The 20,370-nt window shown below is 34.9% G+C and overlaps 4 protein-coding genes across 7 annotated transcripts; 2 read left to right on the forward strand and 2 right to left on the reverse strand.

The window, feature by feature from the left end:
- Window positions 1–687: 687 nt before the first annotated feature.
- On the reverse strand, window positions 688–2,991 carry LOC142539553 (inactive LRR receptor-like serine/threonine-protein kinase BIR2). Its single transcript, XM_075645093.1, has one exon. It carries the CDS (start codon window positions 2,887–2,889, stop codon window positions 1,087–1,089), a length of 1,803 nt encoding a protein of 600 aa, XP_075501208.1. The 5' UTR covers window positions 2,890–2,991; the 3' UTR covers window positions 688–1,086.
- A 4,777-nt stretch (window positions 2,992–7,768) lies between these two features.
- On the forward strand, window positions 7,769–8,522 carry LOC142539555 (type IV inositol polyphosphate 5-phosphatase 7-like). Its single transcript, XM_075645096.1, has 3 exons — window positions 7,769–7,864; window positions 8,067–8,177; window positions 8,254–8,522. Exons 1-3 carry the CDS (start codon window positions 7,800–7,802, stop codon window positions 8,357–8,359), a joined length of 282 nt encoding a protein of 93 aa, XP_075501211.1. The 5' UTR covers window positions 7,769–7,799; the 3' UTR covers window positions 8,360–8,522.
- A 168-nt stretch (window positions 8,523–8,690) lies between these two features.
- On the reverse strand, window positions 8,691–11,384 carry LOC142539554 (uncharacterized). Of its 3 annotated transcripts, none has more exons than XR_012818940.1 (9): window positions 11,172–11,383; window positions 10,840–11,009; window positions 10,615–10,677; window positions 10,444–10,463; window positions 10,330–10,374; window positions 9,952–10,019; window positions 9,688–9,842; window positions 9,241–9,567; window positions 8,691–9,201 (listed from the first exon to the last, which is right to left on the reverse strand). XR_012818940.1 is itself a non-coding variant. In XM_075645095.1 (9 exons), the coding sequence occupies exons 1-9, from the start codon at window positions 11,242–11,244 to the stop codon at window positions 8,878–8,880; spliced, it is 774 nt and encodes a 257-aa protein (XP_075501210.1). In that variant the 5' UTR covers window positions 11,245–11,384; the 3' UTR covers window positions 8,691–8,877. The 3 variants fall into 3 exon arrangements, 2 of the variants coding, with proteins under 2 accessions (XP_075501210.1, XP_075501209.1); XM_075645095.1 differs by having other exon boundaries at window positions 8,691–8,992; window positions 9,479–9,567; window positions 9,688–9,818; window positions 11,172–11,384; XM_075645094.1 differs by having other exon boundaries at window positions 8,691–8,992; window positions 9,479–9,567; window positions 11,172–11,384.
- Window positions 11,385–13,298: 1,914 nt separating this feature from the next.
- LOC142539556 (CRM-domain containing factor CFM2, chloroplastic) lies at window positions 13,299–19,532 on the forward strand. 2 transcript variants are annotated; one of them, XM_075645097.1, is made up of 13 exons: window positions 13,299–14,059; window positions 14,456–14,984; window positions 15,295–15,425; window positions 15,550–15,861; window positions 15,945–16,101; window positions 16,209–16,501; window positions 17,028–17,087; window positions 17,176–17,232; window positions 17,331–17,435; window positions 17,900–18,142; window positions 18,251–18,467; window positions 18,661–18,791; window positions 18,871–19,532. In XM_075645097.1, exons 1-13 carry the CDS (start codon window positions 13,304–13,306, stop codon window positions 19,111–19,113), a joined length of 3,234 nt encoding a protein of 1,077 aa, XP_075501212.1. In that variant the 5' UTR covers window positions 13,299–13,303; the 3' UTR covers window positions 19,114–19,532. The 2 variants fall into 2 exon arrangements, with proteins under 2 accessions (XP_075501212.1, XP_075501213.1); XM_075645098.1 differs by having other exon boundaries at window positions 18,257–18,467.
- The last annotated feature ends 838 nt before the right edge of the window (window positions 19,533–20,370 follow it).

A 20,370-nucleotide genomic window follows, 5' to 3' on the forward strand; every position in this document is an offset into this window, starting at 1 on the left:
TTATGCTAAGAGTATTACTTTTCATTATGAATATCGGTATGGTTGACCCGTCTCACAGATTAAGATCTGTAGACGGTCTCACATGAGACTCACTCATCTTTGAGAGTCACAAAAAATCTACTCATGATTAGAAAACGTTGGATGTACCATTAGAATTACACCTAGACTAATATTTTTCATGATGAATTCTCTAAAATCTAATTAGACATCTTTTTTAAAAATTTTATTACTATTGAAAATGAAAAATGTCAATCCAAAAATACAGATCTCAATAATTTAATATGAAAGGTTGGGATTTGTTTGCCCCTCCATAGACGTGGCTGGCACCTTCTATTTCTGATTCTTTTATGAAGTGAAGTTGTCACGTTTATTTTAGAAAACAAAGTGTTTCTATGTAGAAATGAGAAAATCTTTCACCTTGCCAAGTAAAATCATATACCAAGAACAACCGATATATACTTACTATACCAATTCAAAGGAATCAAATTTTGTTAAAATCATTTCGATCATAATCAAACAAAAAAAAACCACCCGCAGGAAGCAAAACCGAACTTTCTCCAATGCTGCTTGTTGGCACACAACATACATTAATGGAGGCAAATCTACGGATTCTCCACGAGTGACAACGGTTGAAACGGAGAAGAGAAAACAACCAAACAAGAGGGGTTGGAGACAAGAGACCGTGAATGAAACCAATGTCTCAAATTCACTTCCCAAAATGGCTCAACCAATACAACTATTTCCAACATTTCTTCTCACTTCACCCCACATATAATAAAACTTGGAAGCATTGTGAGCGGTGACAAATTTATAATGCACTAAAAGTATTTAACAAACAAATCTTTAAAGAAACATTTCAAAGGATAGCACTAGCAGCAAAGAGAAACGTCTACCAAGAACCAAAGAGTACCTTTTCTTGCAATAAATTAAAGCATACCTATTTATACAGATATATTCGGCTGATATAGCGTGTTATGGAATATAAATCGAAACGGCAACAGCACACTTTGCTGTGAGAATTTACCCCAGGCCGCATAAATATGTGCAATAATCATTAGCCATACATCTCATACTAGGTTTCCCAAGCTAAATGGGAGAGACGGACTCTTGTTTCCCAAAAAGTAGAGGAAATTCATCATACTGTTCCGAGAAACCCCTTTCTTCGGCCATGCCCTTGAGTGATTCATAAACCTGGTACATAGACCACCTATCCTTTGGCCTAGAAAGCACACAATTACAAGCGATTTTCAAGAATCGCACGATCTCCTCATCGTTACCCCGACCACACAGTATCTTATCGATAGTGTCTTTAATTCTAGCAGCTGCAGAGAGCTGATTCACCCAATCCACCAGATTACCCTTAAACCCTTCGTCAGCCATGCTTACATCAAGTGGCTTTTGTCCCGTTGCCAACTCAAGAAGTACCACTCCAAAACTATAAGCATCCCCTTTCAGAGAAGCAATCATTGTGCTCGAATATTCCGGAGCAACATACCCAATTTCGCCCAAATCCACAACAACATAACGACCCTCGTTAGATTCCGAAGAAATTACAAGTCTTGCCAAACCAAAGTCCATTATCCTAGCATCAAAATCCTCATCAAGCAGAAAGACGCTAGAGCTAATATTCTGGTGCACGATGGGAGGATGGCAACCATGGTGAAGCCAAGAAAGTCCTCTTGCTGCCCCCAATGCAATCTTAAACCTGGTTCCCCAATCAAGAACACCGGGATTGCCATTCAACAGAGAGCCCAAAGTTCCATTCGACAAATGCTTATAAACCAAGAGTTTCTCCTCCTCAACCAAGCAAAACCCCAACAGCGGAACCAAATTTGGGTGCCTTAGCTGCCCTAATCTATTCATCTCCATCCTAAACTGCTTCTCCCCCATTTTACCTGCACAAAGCCGTTTAATCGCAAGTGCTGACCCATCTGGCAAAACTGCCTTGTATGTTGTCCCCGTCCTACTCGTGATTATGATATTTTTCTCGCTAAAATTATACGTGGCAGCCAACAAATCCACCAACTTAACCTTTACAAGCGGTTTCTGGAACAACACAACCTGAGTAAGCCTGTGAGACCTCAATTTTTCAGACCAACTACTCCCATCATCTCTTCCTACAATTCCATCCCCGCCCTTTCTCCTCCTACTCGACTTGGTATAGTACCACCACCACAAACCAAATCCCAATAACAAAGAAGCGGCAGCACCAAAAACCCCGGCACCAATGATTATTGCCAAACTTTTCTTACTCAAGCCACCGCACTTACCCAACGGACCTCCGCAAAGCCCACCATTTCCATCATAATCCTGCTCCAAAGCATAGCTAAACAAAGGCACTCTCCCAGACAAATCATTATTCGCGACAGAGAACCTTTTCAACCTCCCCAAAGACGAAAACTGTAAAGGAATGCTCCCAGACAATTTATTGTCGTCTAAGATCAAATTATTCAAATACGAACAGTTAGTAATATCAACAGGGATTTGACCCGTCAAATCATTCCGGGACAGATCCAAAGTCACGAGATAAGGCAACCAAGTGCAGATTTGAGATGGGATCGAACCGGAGAGACCATTACCAGAGAGATCCAGCGTCTGAAGACTTTGACAGTACCGCAGAGCATCTGGGATGTTTCCAGTGAGACTAAAATCCCGGAGCTGCATAGTGATAAGACGATTCTCGCGGTCGTTCCAGCACGAAAGACCGACGAACCAACAAATATACCCAACCGTAGAATTAGCGAAATTCCACGAGCTGAGATTGCCCTCCGGGTCAGTCAATGAACTCTTCACTTCTTGCAGGCACTTCACATCATCTTCCGCGAAAACCCAACTGGAGAACAGCAGCAAAAGCAAGATGGATATGGATCTGTTGAGGAGAAGATACATTGCTTCTGGTCGCGGTGGAGGAGAAGATGGGTAGGTTTGTAGAGCTGTGGGAAATGTAGAGGCATTCTTTGGTTTGCTGGATTTGATTTTGATGTTTGAAACTGATAAACTAAAGAATATTTGACTGCACTTTTTTTTTTAAGTTGGAAAATGGGTTTGGGTCCATCACATGTCGCACATATACTCTCTCTAATAAAAAAATATATATATATTTTCCAGGTCCCACTATAATTATTTTTTTTGTCTCAAAATTTTTAAAAGTCGAGTTAATAATAACAGGTCTGTCGTATAAAATTGACTTATAAAACAGTTTCATATGAATTTTTGTGAATATATATTCGATAAAACTTTTGGTTCCGATATTTAATTGTTTTAATATATTTTACATATATTTTCTTTTGTTAAAATTTATTTAATACATATAAATGAACATAATTGGAAATTTTGCAAATCAATTAGTAGGCTTTGCATTTTTTATGGTAAGAGGTTTTGGAGTAATTTTGAGTCTTCCTAATTTTTTTTAGAATTTTTCTCTCTTATTTGCTAGTTAATATGCTGTGGTTGTCTGACCTTTTTTAACGGGAATTGTGTCGAAGAAAGTGGAATAAGAATTATAGGGTGCTTAAAGTCCTTCACCTATGTTTATTCAAACTTTAATTTTTTTATTTATTAAAGGATCATGTCTATGACTATTTTTATCTGAATTTTTTATGACGATGAAATATGTATTTGTTATTTTTTTTAGTATGTATTAAGTAAGTTTATCTATGTTAGTATACAACCACGTTAATCAGATAAATCATATTTGATAAACTCAATAAATCTCATTTTAAAATCGATTTCATTCCTAATTTATTTTATTCTTGTATATCAATCTAAGTTTAGGCAAAAATTTGTGTGACACGGCCTCACGGGTCGTATTTTGTGAGACAGATCTTTTTTTTGGGTTATCCATGAAAAAGAATTACTTTTTATGCTAAGAGAATTACTTTTTATTGTGAATATCGGTAGGGTTGACCCGTCTCACAGATAATGATTCGTGAGACCGTCTCACAAGAGACATACTCCTAAGCTTACGCATAACATGTTTGTTTTATTTCTTGATAATAAATTTCATCCAGCAAAAAAGAGATGGTTTATGTTTTATTAATTTTTCAAAGTTGTTTTTTTCTCAATTACATGGAAGTCCATGTCACAAATAAAAATCAAATTTTATAATATCTCATCTAATAAAAAAAATGCAAAGTCATTTTCAAGTAAAGTAGCTTCGAATGAATTTTACAAACCTTAATCATACTTTAATAACATCAAGACAATGATGGTCAAAAATATATTTAAGATTCTATTCTTTAAGCTCACCGCAATTTGATGCATCTCAAAACACTTTTTTTTTTTAAAAAAAAAAAAAGAAAAAAAATGTCTCTTTCATTATGATTTTGTTTTCTTCTATATACTTTTAGATTTTAAAGGGCAAAATATCACATTTAACAGAGTGTAACATCCCCTCATCCCCAATAAATGTGTTTCATACAACATATGATAATCCAATACTTACAATGTTCTGATAACAATAATTATATAATCAAATACTTGTCATTTTATTAAAATTTATAGCTATTCAACTTCAATATAATAAATCATACAACGGTTCAAAGACTACATATTAGTTGATCTATCTTATTTATCATACAACTTCAGTATAATAAATCATACAACAATTCAAGGTTGACTATCTTACATTGGATTGAGTAATTCTTGCCTTTTATATTACCTATTCCTAGTGGTATTAATGATGAGATTTACAGCAAAATTCTTACCTTTAAAATCAAGAAATCCAAGAGAAGTAGAATACATGAAACTGAGGCATAGCCAGCATCCAAGTTCAGAGACACTAAAGAGTAAAAACCCACTCCCCCTGCTCATGGCATTTAGTACCCATTTATGCGTAAACGTGATTATCACATAAAGGTAAAAAGATTATTCATTAATTACAAAGGGGTTATTGATTAATTCGTACATTAATTCAATTTCAATAATTTCCAATTCAAACCACAATTTTCATCCACATGACTAGTCCAATTTTCCGACATTGTTAAGGTTAGATATCGAGGTTCCCAAAAGGTTTTACAAATAGTTCTTGTTAAAATGTGAATAGTATGTCAAACATTAATCAACAAGGCCTTGATTAATACAAGAGGAATGAGACTTGGATAGCGAGTCAATAATATCACATGCATAAAGCTAGACCCTCGGATTCCCTATATATGCAGGTTATTATCATAAAAAAATAATATTTTATTCACGAGTCGGATAAAGAATATGTCTCACAACATGTGGATCTCTGGATTGTATGGGAATTAGCGGTGAAAAATCACTCCAAAATTTCAGCAGATAATGCCACCTTTGACTTTCTATGCCAACTCTTGTGCGTGTATTTCTCTCGTGATTACCGTTTGTTGTATGTCTTTTTCTTTGTTCTCTCTTTTATAAAGTGTCTGTGCTGGCGATGAATACAACATACAGGGAAAGGTCAGGTCCTGGTGTCCGTACCAGGAAATGTACAAACTTTCTATCAACTGTTTCATTTCTTGGTGATTTGGGAAATGACTAATTCTGTTCCTTGCTGTCATGAAAGAAAAGAGCCCAAACTCGAGAATTGGTATACTTAAACGGTTGCTTTCCAGGAAGAGAAGAGCCGATCCATTTGAATTCAATGAAATCTCGGGCATATAGATAATAATTTCGTCTTTCTTTCCTTGTCCGATTTATCTCCTGATAGTTCTTTTTGATAATAAATGATATCTATATATATATAAAAGCAGAGTTTTTGCTAAAAATAGTAATTTTCGTCAAAATATCATTTTTAAAAAAGGAAAGATTTATTATGAATATTGATATATCTGTACTGCAATAAATGATCATTTCAATTATTGTTTGCATTGATTATATCAATTTATTTAATTCAATTTTAAATTTAATTAATTTTTATATTAATTCAAATGTAATTTGTCTATTATATATTTTTTTATTTTTTTACTCAAATATAAAACTAAACTCTATTGAAAACATAAATTATATTAAAAATTTTGCATTGATTATATCAATCAGTTTAATTAAAAACTGTATAAATAAATTTAAAATACAAATTATTGCAATGTTCAGTATCACTCATGAGGTAAACCATTCAAAAATAAAATTTTCTATTTTAAGTAATTTCTGCTCAAATTACTTATTAAAAAAATACAATATTTAATTAGTTTATTTAATTTTTCTAAAAATAAAATTGGTTGAGTGTTAAAAGTTATCACTACAACAATGTTTTTCAATGGACATTAAATTATCATTTAATAATCATAAATTTTTGATCTCAAATGCATATTATTTCAAAATTAATTTAATTTGAAAGAATTAATGTATTGTAGTTTTCTTCCAAAATCATATGTATATTGTATATCTTGAATTGTCTTCTTAAAAATTCAAATAAGAGAGCACAAAAAATTAAAAGAGATATGTTCAAAATAGTTTCAAATGGACATTAAATTACTCTCAATATAAACATGTATATTACCCTCAATAATCAGAAATTTTTGACACTCAATGCATATAATTCGAAATTTCATAGTTTGAAAGGGTTAATGTATGATATAATTCTGTCAAAAATATCAAATGTATCATTATCGTCCCTTAGGATGTCTTATTTGAATTTAAAATTATAAATAATGCAATATTGCATATTATTTCAAAATTCAATTTTGGAGTAGATAAATTATCGTCCCTTGGGATGTCTTATTTGAATTTAAAATTATAAATAATGCAATATTGCATATTATATTAGAAACCAATTTTATTCTATTTATCTTAATTTATCTACTCCAAAATTGAATTTTGAAATGATTTCTCTTTTCAGCACCATATATGATTTGAATCATTTCAAAATGTAATGTTCGTTTAAATTTAGATTTGTTCGTTGTTATGAACTAACTACATATGGAAACAACGAGAACAACAAGACACTTTGAAATCTGTCTTTCATAATCGAGAAGTAAAAAATATTATTAATCTATTTGTACAAAATTTTAATTATTACGTATTACTAATGTGATAATTTTCTTCTATATTACAAAATTCACGGATACATGATAGTATAAAATTTATCGTAATTGAAATGATTAAACCAATTCTAAAGAAAGTAAGCATCTTATTAGAAGACACCTTATAAAATTTATTGACATTATTTTGGAATACACATAATAAATATTAATTCAATAACTTTTCTGATTTATACATGATTTACTTATGATCACGTGTTTCATTTTTCTTTCGGAATAATATGATGTTGTGTATATTATGAAGAGATTTTGTAAATAAAATCACAACCTATTTGGATAAAGATATTGATGAAACAATTATTGTTATCATTCAAATGTGTCAAACACGTGCCGTGTCACAAAATTATTTGTGAATGTGGATTTAGACGAAATTACTGAATTTTTAAAAAAGTATTTCTCATTAATTTTATTGAATGTGATTTAAAAATATTTTTTTTATCACAAGTTAAAAAATAATAATATATAGCTTCTCGAAAATTAAATAATTAAATATGTATTAAGGTTGGTGATCGATATCAATACACTAAACATGATAAGCATCATGTCATTGCCTTAGGCTACCACAATCTAAAATTTTGAGATATGATAGTGATTATTAGCCAAAAAATTAATCGATATGCGTAGTATTTAAGAAAGTTTTTTAAAATTATCGAAAAATAGTTTTATTTTTATTTTTTATAATTACATTATTTTTTCAATTTAAATATTTATTCATTTTCATTAATTTTTAATAATATTATCCTGTGCGAAATACTAGTGGATATTGAAAATGCAGATAGCTGTGAAGAAGATGAGGATTTCATGGATGATTTGTCGTTCGAGTTTCCTGATACCGATCCCGGCAATGCAAAAAATATCGAACTGAGGTAAGACGCAGTTGTAATATCTTATTGTCAGGATGACATGGTATGATACCGTGATTTGATCTATTTTATGTGGACAAATCATATTTTTTTTAATATAAATTTGAGATCATATAATTTAATTTTGCGGGTCGTCCTCAATGTTGATGTATATGTTTGTTTTATAATCGATATATTCATTGGTGTGTTACGTTGTGTATTTCAGGGTATTTGTGGGTACTTGGAATGTAGCGGGAAGGTCTCCTACGGGGAGTTTGGCTGTAGATGTGGATGAATGGCTGAATCTCAAGGACGCAGCAGATATCTATGTTCTTGGGTACGCAAAAATCGAACTGTCAATGACTTTTTTCGACGTCGTTTCTCTGAGACCAAGATTCTTAATCCTATAATAGATTTCAAGTAATCGTGCCTCTAACAGCTAAAACAGTTATTGGAGCGGAAGATCCAACAGAAGCTACGAACTGGAATCTACTTATTGGCAAAACTCTTGAACGATAAATATGGATGCCCGTGGTCAACACCTATTATACATCCCATAAAAAATGAGGTTTATCATTATGAAAGCCTTTCTCACTCTGAAAGGAGTCCGACTGTTAGCAAACAAACAGAAATTCCAGGAAAATATTTGCCAGGGATTTAATTCGGAAAGCAAAAACGATTTAGCAGGTACAGCTTAATAGCAAGCAAGAAGATGGTTGGTGTCTTTATAGGCATTGACACAAACAAAGAAAATTCATACAGGTCACTTTTGATTGTGAGAGAAGTAGATTAACCCACACCTTTTTATAGGCATCATGATATCCAAAGGAAAAACAAGTGCATGCAAGTATTGAATGGTAAAAATCTCACTTATACAATGTGGTCTTCCATCTGATTGCAGATTTACAGTAGTTAAGGCATAGAAACGTTTTAGTGTTCTCTAAAACAATATATCAACATCTGATAAAACCACAAAAATATCAACATGTCAAACATCGAAATGAAACCACTTACAAATGCTAGCTTTCAGCGCTCATTTAAAAAATTTCACTCATTTTCTCTGAATTATCTTTATGACAACGCGGACAGAAAAACCTTCTCTGCAGCTCATCGCCAAGAGACGCACATTTCTCTTCCAGTTCCAGCATCTGCTTACTACTAGTCAAGGCAAAAAATAGCAATGAAGAATATAACATGCTGATTCTCATGCCAAGTCATTCATTCTGACTCAAGTATGAAGACTAATGATCGAGTAGAATGATATGTGCAACGTGTGTCAAAAATCACCAAAATCAATTCATAACACAAAGGGCTAGTAACAGATAAATCATAAATAGTTATTTTTTTCTCGCGTCTCTTTTCTGAAACTCCTGCATTCTTCTTTTCTTTTAAGGACCCACTACCGGCCAAGATTGGTATGACAACCTATTTGTATCGTCGTGGTGAAGTAAAGATAGAATAATTCATACAAATTCCATAACTTCAAATATTACGCAAATTATGCTACTACGACTTATGTGTATTTTATATTTTCCAAAACAATCTGTCTACATGTTTATCCTCTGTCAGGATTTCCCTTTAGAATCCCGATTTTACAGCCAAGGATGATTGCAATTACCAGACAAAGTCTAAGGATATTTACTCAGCTCCTGAAGTTCCATGCTCTCGGCCATAATTGACTCCATGAGTGATGCTTTCTTTTCCAATTTAATAAGCTCTTGTCGGACCTGCAGAAGGCTCAGAAATCATTCAGTTTATCCAGAAATACTATAAACTTACTGATCCATCGGATGGCAGGTAATTTTATCGACGATGCCCAGATAATCCACTGGAAGTGAAGTACTCACGTGTTCATGCACAACTTGTTCAGCTTTATGCTGTTGTTCGTTCTCATCGGTTTGAGAGATTATTAGGGCAAGTTTATTCTCAATATCACTTCTGTCCCTTGGAGAATCTCCAACATGAGCAGGTAAGGATACTGCTTTGTATGAACCCAAAATATCTTTAGCAACGACAGAGAAACATATAAAATTAAAGTTTTGACATATCGTATTTAACATCCAGGCCCAAAACTACTTGCAGGGGCTTAATTTGAACTACATTAAACATACCACCGTTTGATTTTGCCTCACACAAGTTCTCAGCATTGAAAATGGAATCTCGTAATTGTTGAGATTTCCTGCGACCCAGAAAATTCAGAAGAACATTATGAAATGCTGACTAACATGTACCATATCTAAGCTGAAACTATACTTTAATTCTCACACATTTTTCAATATAGTATCAAGTTAATCAAGCTACTTTCACAATACATTATCATATTAAATATTTCAGTAACACTACAAAGCATAAGACTGGCCTTAAACTTTGTGCAAAACAAATTTAGAGCAGAAAAAGAAAGAAAACTGCCAAATAGATTAATATAGAGCAGGAATGTCTTCGTTTGAAGCCAAATAAAACCACTGGATAACAATGTTAAGCAAACAAACCTTATTTGTGCATTCAGCTCAAACATTTTTGAAATAAAGCCATCTCTGCCAAAACAAATGTAAGCATTTTAAATGATTTGATGTACATGAGACGTATAACACATAAATATGTACCTCAAGGAATTTTCTTCGCTCTGCAAGTCAGTGAAGCATAGTTCCCCAAGAACAAAGATCAAACACATGAATTCGAAACTCTATCAGTCCCAGTGAGTATACTAATGTACATAAATTGAAACGTGTAAGAAAGATGAGGCTCATATTTTCATTCAATTAGCTCCAGTAGACCTTGAGAGCCTCCAGTTCAGATCCGAGTTTTGATATCTCCTTGCTTGCCAGTGCGTTCCTCGACTGAAAGCACAACATGAGCACGATTGCTCACTTATTTATACATGCAACGTAAAGGCGGCGAATTCTACTTTTGTCACAGAATAGTTATGATATTTTTGGCATAATTATAGCACAATAATTTTCGTTTTTTGAGTAATTGAATATTCCAGAATCATCACGAACCTCTAGGGTTTGAATCGAAACCTGATTCATCGATAATTCAACTTCGTACCCCTTGAGCTCTTGTTCTGTAGTCTCCCTCTCCCGCTTCGCTTCTCCCAGGTCTGTACTCGCAGCTTCTAATTCGGACTGTAGTTCTTCAATTCGTTTCTTCTGGCTCACAATTCTACGCTCTGAAAACGTACACCAAAAGCATGAAAATAATGAGTACATTTCATTTCGATAATCGAAACAACTGTATTCTCACAACCGATTTGCTTAGGAAGACTAATATCAAGAAATTAATGCTGGAGAAACAACGGAAGAACAAATTTTCTTTCATTGTTTAAAGTTACCTCCTTGAGATTTCTCGGCAGCGAAATCGCGGATTAGGGATAGAAATTGTCTCTGTGAATCACTTCCCGCCATTTTCCCCTTCCCGAACTCGGTTCCAAGTATATCAGAAATTTGGCTTGAAATATATTTATCGCCCCAGTTATACGAATGTGGACGAACGAATCTTGATCTCTTGTTCTAATCTACGTAAAATCAACGGTTAAAATTCAATAATCAGTTTCAGCCTTTGCTTTGGATTATATATTAAACGGTTTTCATCGATCCATTCGGTTCGTTTTTAGTTTTTTATTTGGGTTTTTTCGATTTTAAAAATATATAATCTAATATCTGAACCATTTTCTTTCGATTCGATTCGATTTTTACTAAAACGATTTAGTTATTTCAGTAGGTTAATTCGATTTTAGTATAATTATTTAAATTAATAATATAAATATATTTTAAAATTTAATATGTTAAATTTTTACACGATTTCTTAGTAAAATATTTAAATATAATGTCTAAATTAATTAAATAAATAACAATCAACTGAAAATTATTCAAAATGATTATTAATTCTAATGATCCAATCAATGAAGCTTAAAATAAAATGACTTCATTCACGAGAATTAAGAATACCACGTATGTATTTTTACCCTCAAGTCCATGATCATTTAACACAAACAAAATGAATAAACTACAACAAATTTAAAGCACAAAAAACTTGGGTAAAAATGCTCCAAACTGAAACAAACAAACAAAATAAATCCACCCTTTCAGCTTCCTTCAGGCAATAAACAAATAACCTGAAATGTAATGATCAACTGTGGTGACTTCTTGCCACTCCCCACCAACTGCTTCATTCCACTCGCAATTGCGGGAGCCTTTTTGTCAAAAGAACAGGCGCATGCGCGTCTCAATTTTCCATAGTTGAAACGGCATAGTTGAGACGGCATACAAATATTTTGTCAAAAGTTGTAATCAATGACTGTCGTAATTTCCTACACGTTTATTCTTTTTCTGATATGAGCCATTTTTTTGGGAAGCGGTCCAGTTTCCGTTGTATAACTTCCAGACCTTCACTGTGTTATTGCAACAACCGGAAGCCAGCTTCTGAACAAGATCCAGTATCCCCTATCCAACTAATGCACCAGGAGCCATTGAATGTGCCCAAGAAACAGATGTCACCCCACGGTTTCTCAGTCACCGTCTGATTTAACTGTGTATACTGAGATGTTACCATCAGAAGAACCACAGGCCAAACAGAGTCCCAGGTCGTGAGGTGCCCACTCAATAGAATTGACTGATGATTTGTGCTCGAAGACATGGAACTGTGACCACTCATTCTGACTACCTTCCTTCCAGACAACAACTTTTCCATCATAAGAACAAGAAGCAAGAATTGAACTGAACTTGGGGTGTACCCAAGAAACCTGCCAGACGGGGGCTTCGATGCCCACTCAAAGTAGCCAGATACCGACATATTGCCAACACCTTTTATTTTTACAGTTGTGCAGGCATGTTTTGCAGTCTTTCTAGGTTCAGTTATCAAATTCCTTGAGCTGCTGATCCTACATTCTCCAAATACATGTATGACAGTCATAAACCTAGTGATAAAAGGCTTTCAGAACCAATTAATCTAATAAACCAAATTCACCCCACAAATCCTTCTCGCAAAATTTTCGAAATTTGAGTTAAAAACGAAACATTACCCAAGACGCATGACTTGTCCACGAGATAAGTACGATGATAATGAAATTTTACAATTATATCATTTGACAATCATGATATCATTCAGCGTATCTATTGTCTTAGAGATTCGTTATGTTTGTTCCAATATCATTTGGTTTGTTGTCATCTTGAAGCATTAACTCGAAAGCTAATTTATTAACTCGAAAGCTAATTTTGATAGTAAGGATTATGTTTCATTTGTAGCAGGTTGTAAATATAGTTATATTTTCTTGGTTATATAAATTTTGGTTAAAAAATATTGAATCACTCTCACATATTCTAAAATATTATTTTATATAATAATTATTATGTTATTTTGAAGTATCATGTCAATATTTAAAAATCAAATAATATAATTTTTCATTGTTTACCAATTTGTATTAGACTATATATAAGGTTAGTACAAGGATACGGCCGTTGGATAATGCGTCTCCTCTTCACAGATGAAGCCTCAACCTCACTTTCCTTAAACTTTATCACTAATATGATGATTTCATCCTGCCATTGCAATAGAAATTTTCCCCTGTACTTACCCTCTTTCTCGATTTCGGTATTTGGGTGTTCGAAATTGCCGCTTTCACCCGGTCAACAGCGAACTCCGGTTGGAGTATCCGCCGCCCTCGCTGCGGACACCCAAACACTTCCGCAGTCTGCCATTCAGCGCATCGCGGAGAAGCTACGCAGCCTCGGCTACTTGGAAGTAGGAATCAATAATGAAAACCCAGAAGAAACACCAAGTTCCTGTCCGGTTTCTCCTTCTCCTGGTGAGATATTTGTCCCATTACGATCCCATTTGCCAAAACATCGGGTGGGGCACACGCTCGACCCGAGTTGGAGCATGCCCGGAAACCCAGTGCCGGAACCTGGGTCGGGGGATGCTATACAGAGGTTTCAAGAGTTAAGGCGTGTAGTTTTGAAGGAGAAGGAGGAGGAGAGGTTGAGGAACCAAAAGAAGGAGAGAGCTCCAACGCTAGCGGAGCTAACGTTGCCGGTGGATGAGATAAAGAGGCTGACGAGTCTTGGGATCGGTTTGAAGAAGAAGCTGAAAGTTGGAAAAGCTGGGATAACTGAGGGGATTGTGAATGGGATTCATGAACGATGGAGAAGGTACGAGGTTGTGAGGATCGCGTGTGAGGATATATGCAAGTTGAACATGAAGAGGACTCATGATTTGTTGGAGGTAAGCAGCGTTTATAATGTTAAGGATCTGAATAAACGATACATTATTTGTTTACAATATAAAAAATGGGACTTTGATCGAACTGTTTCAATGCAGTAACAATGTTTGGTAAGTGGTAACTAAATAAAAGAGCAAGAAAACTACACATGAGATATGAAATATGAAATTTTGTTGATCGTTATTCATTATAATGTGCGAACAGGGAGATTCGACCAATAAATGGAGATTATTGTTGCTCATGATATCTGAAGGATGTTCGAGTCATATAAGAGTTCGATTCGAGATTAATAGTTAATTATTACAGTTAGTTCACGAATCATGCCTAGCCTGCCTAGTGTGGCCAATTTTGTGCAATATTTTTCTCTCTCGTCAAATTAATTGGTATTGTGTTTTCAGAGAAAAACTGGAGGTTTAGTTATTTGGAGATCTGGGAGTAACATAATACTGTATAGAGGAGCTGAATACAAGTATCCTTACTTCTTTGCTGACAATAATTCGTCAGATGACTCTTCTTCCGGATCTTCTCCTGATATAAAGACCGATGAAGGAGTAAATGGTGAAATAGGGATGTCTTCACAAGGCAACAAAGCTGTGGAATCTCCTGTACATAATTCTTGCATGCGCATCTCCCGTCCACCACTCGTCCAAGGAGTGGGTTTGCCAGATAGAGTTCGTTTCCAGCTTCCTGGCGAGGCACTTCTTACCGAGGAAGCTGAGAAGCTTCTTGAAGGGCTTGGTCCGCGGTTTACTGATTGGTGGGGCTATGATCCTCTACCTGTAGATGCTGATCTTTTGCCAGCAATAGTCCCTGGATACAGGAGGCCATTCCGTCTACTTCCATATGGAGTGAAACCGAAACTTACAAACGATGAGATGACTACATTACGCAGACTTGGTCTGCCTTTACCATGTCATTTTGCGTTAGGTTAGAATATTTTTCCCCAGACTGAGATCAATTGCTGCTAAATAATGAAACGACCACATTACTTGATGCACTGTTTCTATGTCATTGGATTAGTGAAGTTTATATTTGATTGACTGAAATGTGACACGAGTTGATCACACACATATTGTATCCTCCGTGGATCATAGCAGGTGCGGAGAAAAAGGATGCTCTTTACATTTGTTGGAATAAGTATATAATAGTGAAAATATTTGGCCTTGGTGATTCCAGAATGTGATTACCTTTTTTTCTAACTGGTACCTGTGAGTTCTTCACTTAGTTCTTTCTGCAGGCAGGAATAGGAAACTTCAAGGATTGGCAGCTTCCATTGTTAAGCTCTGGGAGAAATGTGAAATTGCGAAAATTGCTATCAAGAGAGGCGTTCAGAATACAAATAGTGAATTGATGGCTGAAGAGCTAAAGGTTTGTAATTCGAATTCTGTAACGTGATGGTTACTTAAGCTCTCATTCGTTGGTCTGTGTTAACTCTGTAACCTTTTGGTTTAGTTTCATAGACATCTATTAACTCGAAAGTGAACTATTGCAGGGGCTTACTGGAGGGACATTGCTGTCAAGGGACAGAGAATTTATTTCTCTCTACCGAGGAAAGGATTTTTTACCGGTTGCAGTCTCTTCAGCAATAGAGGCGCGAAGGCAAGGCAGGTTGGCTGTTTCACAACCCAGGACAGATAACAACACAATAATAAATACAAAGGAAAATGCACATGTTCCCAATGAATATTCTCCTGGACTTGAACTTAATGAACAAAAAGACCAGAAATGTCATGGCCCCTCTGAACCAAGGAGGCTAAGATTGTCAGAGGCAGCAATTGGGAGAACTGGTGCAAAGTTGGACATTGTAGGCCTTGGTGAAAAACCCTAGTCATTCAATTCTTTCCCCAATTATTCCATGCATTTCTAATGTTAACGTTATCACTGTAGGCATTAGCCAAAAAATCCAGGGCTGAAAAGCTTTTAGAAGATTTGGGAAAGGAAGAAATCTCTCAACCATCGGAAGCAGACAAGGAGGGTATAACCGAAGAAGAAAGGTATATGCTGAGGAGAATTGGGCTTAAAATGGGACCTTTCCTACTAATGGGTAAGTATTTTATCGAGCAAGCAAGAAAGATCATGGATGAAAGCCTGATTCAATCTAAAATGAAGTGGCATTGAGGATAAAGTAAAATTTTCTCTTTCCATTCATAGGCCGGCGAGGAGTTTTTGATGGAACAGTTGAGAACATGCATCTTCATTGGAAATATCGGGAATTGGTAAAGGTACTTATTGGCAGGAGGAGCATTGAAGAAGTACATCAAGTAGCACAGACTTTAGAGGCTGAAAGTGGTGGCATATTGGTAGCAGTTGAGGGAGACACTAAAGGTTATGCAATCATCATTTACCGTGGGAAGAACTATAAACGCCCGGCTACTTTAAGGCCGCGGACACTTCTAAGTAAAAGAGAAGCATTGAAACGTTCACTAGAGGCTCAGCGTCGTCAGGTGTAGTAATTGGACAGGGCTTTTGCTTTCTTATTTATGAATCTGGATATCTAGTTTTACGTTCCACATCCTCTAGTTTTTGTTTTTGAAATGCAATTCTGGTACGAATAGTGAAATAAGTTGTACCTAGTGAAGTATACTTAAGATTTGTCATATGATTCAGGACTCAGGATTGGGTAATGCTCATTTCATATGAACCAATGACCTATCTAACTTCCTATTATGGGGCTTGTAGAGCGGGAATAATAATTGCAGGTCTTTTTGATTCGTCGCACTGTTTGGGAGGTTTTCAGTTGCCTAATAAAACTATATGGAACAATTTTGCCTTTTCTTTATTACCTTGGATGCAATTTGTATTTTGGGAAATTGAAACACATCCTCGTCTCATGTACTTGGATTGAATGTTTTGTTCCTTTGTTTTCTTTATTCAGTTTTCCCTTTTTTACATCTTTCCCTTACTTTTTCTGTCATTTCAAGGAACTGATTAGTGACCAAAATGGTCTTGCATATGTTTTCATTAATGCAGTCCTTGAAACTGCATGTTTTGGAGCTCACCAAGAACATTGACGAATTGAAGCTTAAAATGGTAGGTAGATTTTGTTCCAAAGTTATCCATTTCCAGGCATTAATTCTATCAATTAGATGTATCAGTGATTTTGAATATTTTGTTTCAGGCTAAAGACAAAGATACCAACAATCTGCTGTTGGCCAAAGATTTAAAACTTGGCTTTGTAAGTCACATTTGATAGTAGATCCTCCATCTTTATTTTATAGCGAGTAGGATATTTCATCATCTAAACTACGCTGAGCTTGTGTTGTCATCATCCAGGATAAAGAGCAGGAGACTGGTGAGATTTATGTGAACGTAGATAAATCATTTGAGAAAGATCTCAACAGTGAAGAACAGTCTCATTATGAAGATCTCGCGGAGGAGGTAATAATGATCATTTTATGACTCTGGCTCTATTAACATCTATGTGGTTCATCTTGCTAAAAAGGTGGGCTAATGATTGGTCTCATATAATTATCCCTTCACAATTTTTAAATTTGACCTGAAAAAGTCCTTGCACCTTGTTCTTAGACTCCGGGTCCCTCATGCTCTTTAATGCCCTTTATTTACATCATGCATACAATGAACCTCTTCTCTCACTCCTGGGTTTGTAGGTGCGCATGTAAGAGAGGCTGATACAAATCCTTGGCATAATAATAGTTGTGATCTATCAATCTTGTTTGTGGGACACAGTGTATTGATGAAACTTGATTGACTATTTCATATTTTTCCTCTTTTTTTCTGCTCCACGCTGCTGAAAACATGATCCATTTCTTCTATTTGAAAATGTAAAGTACCTTCACAAAGCTAAACCGTATCTCAATCTCGTTTTCCCTTCATGGTTGAAGATCATGGAAAACCAAGAAACTGATACAAATTCTGCGGGACAAGAGGACTTTGTGCTTAGTTCAAAGGGTTCTGCGAGTGTTGGCCGACTGGACTTAACAACAGATATTTTACATTCCAACATTGATGGCAAAGAGGCATGTGACATGCCAAGGGAAGAGCCTCCACCTGTATCCGTGCCTAAAGATCTTCAAGATTCTTTGAAAATTGCTGAGCAACGCATTGATTTTTCACTTCGACGGGAGGTAAATTCAAGAAAAAGTTTGGGTGGTGTGATTTATGTGCATATACATTTTCACTTTTGATGCAAAAACTTTACTCTACAATGATTGATGCATCATTGTTTTATCTAGTCACAGGATCAGGTTAATACTTCAGCCACCACTTTAATTCAGCCTCAGATTCGTGATTCTAAAATTAACCGCTCAAAGGCTAATTTAGAACACTCAGCTGGGAAAGCAACACAAAATGAGTCCGCATTTTACAGGGCTACACAACTTTCTAACAGAGAGAGGCTTATTCTAAGAAAGCAGGCCCTCAGAATGAAAAACCGACCTGTGCTGGCCATAGGTAATCTGATGTTTTACACAATTTGAAACGTTTTATTTTATGCTGTATTGCACTTTCCCGCCTATAATGTGGCACAACATCATATGGACTTCTGTATGCCAGACCTCAGTTGGTTTGAATCCAGTGCATATAATCTGCCTTAATTTTTATGTTACCTTTAATTCGAGCTAATTTATGATTTATCATTTATTAGGGAAACGCAATATCATGTCTGGAATTGCTAGAACAATCAACACTCATTTCATGAAGCATTCTCTTGCCATAGTTAGTATCAAAGGTAGAGCCGATGGAACATCAATACGGGAGGTGGTTCACAGTTTAGAGGTCTGTAAGTGGGAACTTTTTCCACCTCTTGATTAAAATCATAGAATCAAAGATTTTCATATCCATCTTATTCTCTCAGCAAGCAACGGGATCTGTTCTTGTTTCACAAGAACCTAGCAAAGTCATACTTTATAAGCCTCGAGGATCAGAAGTTGAACCTATCCAAGATGGTGAAAACACCAAATTAGACTCAAAAAATTATAGAGTGAATGTTGTGCGAAAGGACCAAGGACTTGTATCTCCTGAGCTCATATCAGCAATTAGGATGGAATGTGGATTGAAGTTATCTTCGGAGGCGACAGATGACGGGGGGAGTGGCTAATGGATGGTGCTGCCAGTTAGTAATTATTCAGGGGCATGGAATTGAATTGAGGTATAAAATGCTTAACAAAGTCAAATTCCCACTGATTTCTTCTTAGTAGCAATGCAATGGTTGAACCAAGAGTCACTTCCCGCCCATGAAATCGAGCAGGAGGTATAGAACCTTAAATTCGAATCAAATTCGAGGAAATACGGGTATGGTTATTGATTCAGTAGAATGTGTTGACCATTATTGTATCACATAAAGATTACATTATCTTGAAGGATTAGTGCCTCCCCTGGGAGTTTGAATTGTACAAAGTATGTGTATAGGCTTTGTCAGTGGCCTTTTGCTCTACGAATGACATGGACAAATATTTGCTATCCGGACAATTTGACGATTTAGGTACCAAAAGCCAACTATCAGGACGGATTTCAGAATTTTCCTTGTTCTATGAAGTACTCTTGATAGCTTTGAGCAAGTGGTGTTTATTTATTAAGGGTGTTCAACTACGGTTTGGTTTATTTTTTACATAAAAATTTAAACCAAATTATTTTATATTGGTTTAAAAAACTCAAATTAAACTAAACTATGAATTTTTAATAAAATAATAAAGTCATAAATTTTGGTTTGGTTAAAATCTGTATAAAAAACTATTAATATAATTAGATTGTTACAAAGCTTACTAATAATAAAACACGAACTAAAAATTAAACAAAAAATTTATATACAAGAAAAATAATACTAAATTAACAAAATTTATTACATAATTTTTTATGTTGAAGTAATTGGTTTGGTTTGATTTATTTTTATCTAAAACTTAAATCAACTAATTGTTTCAATTTGGTTGATTTTAAAACCAATCCAAAAGATTTGATTTGATTTAATTGTTTGCTTCGATTTGATCTTATTTCTAAAGACCCCAAATATTTACCTCTCATATCACAAGCTTCTATGACATCAAATGAAACTTTTACTCTACGTCATAAAAAAATAACATTCACGGCGAACAATTAATGAAACATTAACCTAGTATCTCACGAGAGCCGTCTTCACACAATCTTTTATTTTTAACTTTTTTACATTTAATAATTTTTTATAATTAGTTTGATTTATATGATAAAATCGAGATAATATTATAATTGTGAAATTTCACTTTTGCGAAAGGAAGAATAATAATTCTACTTTGGTATAACCGACCATGTCAAATCAATTTTTCATGAGAGCTTGAGCAATTTGTTAATTTGAAAAATATTTATAAAATGAAATTAATGACCA

This window comes from Primulina tabacum, chromosome 3 (assembly GCF_025594145.1).
Source record: "Primulina tabacum isolate GXHZ01 chromosome 3, ASM2559414v2, whole genome shotgun sequence".
Lineage (NCBI taxonomy): Eukaryota > Viridiplantae > Streptophyta > Magnoliopsida > Lamiales > Gesneriaceae > Primulina > Primulina tabacum.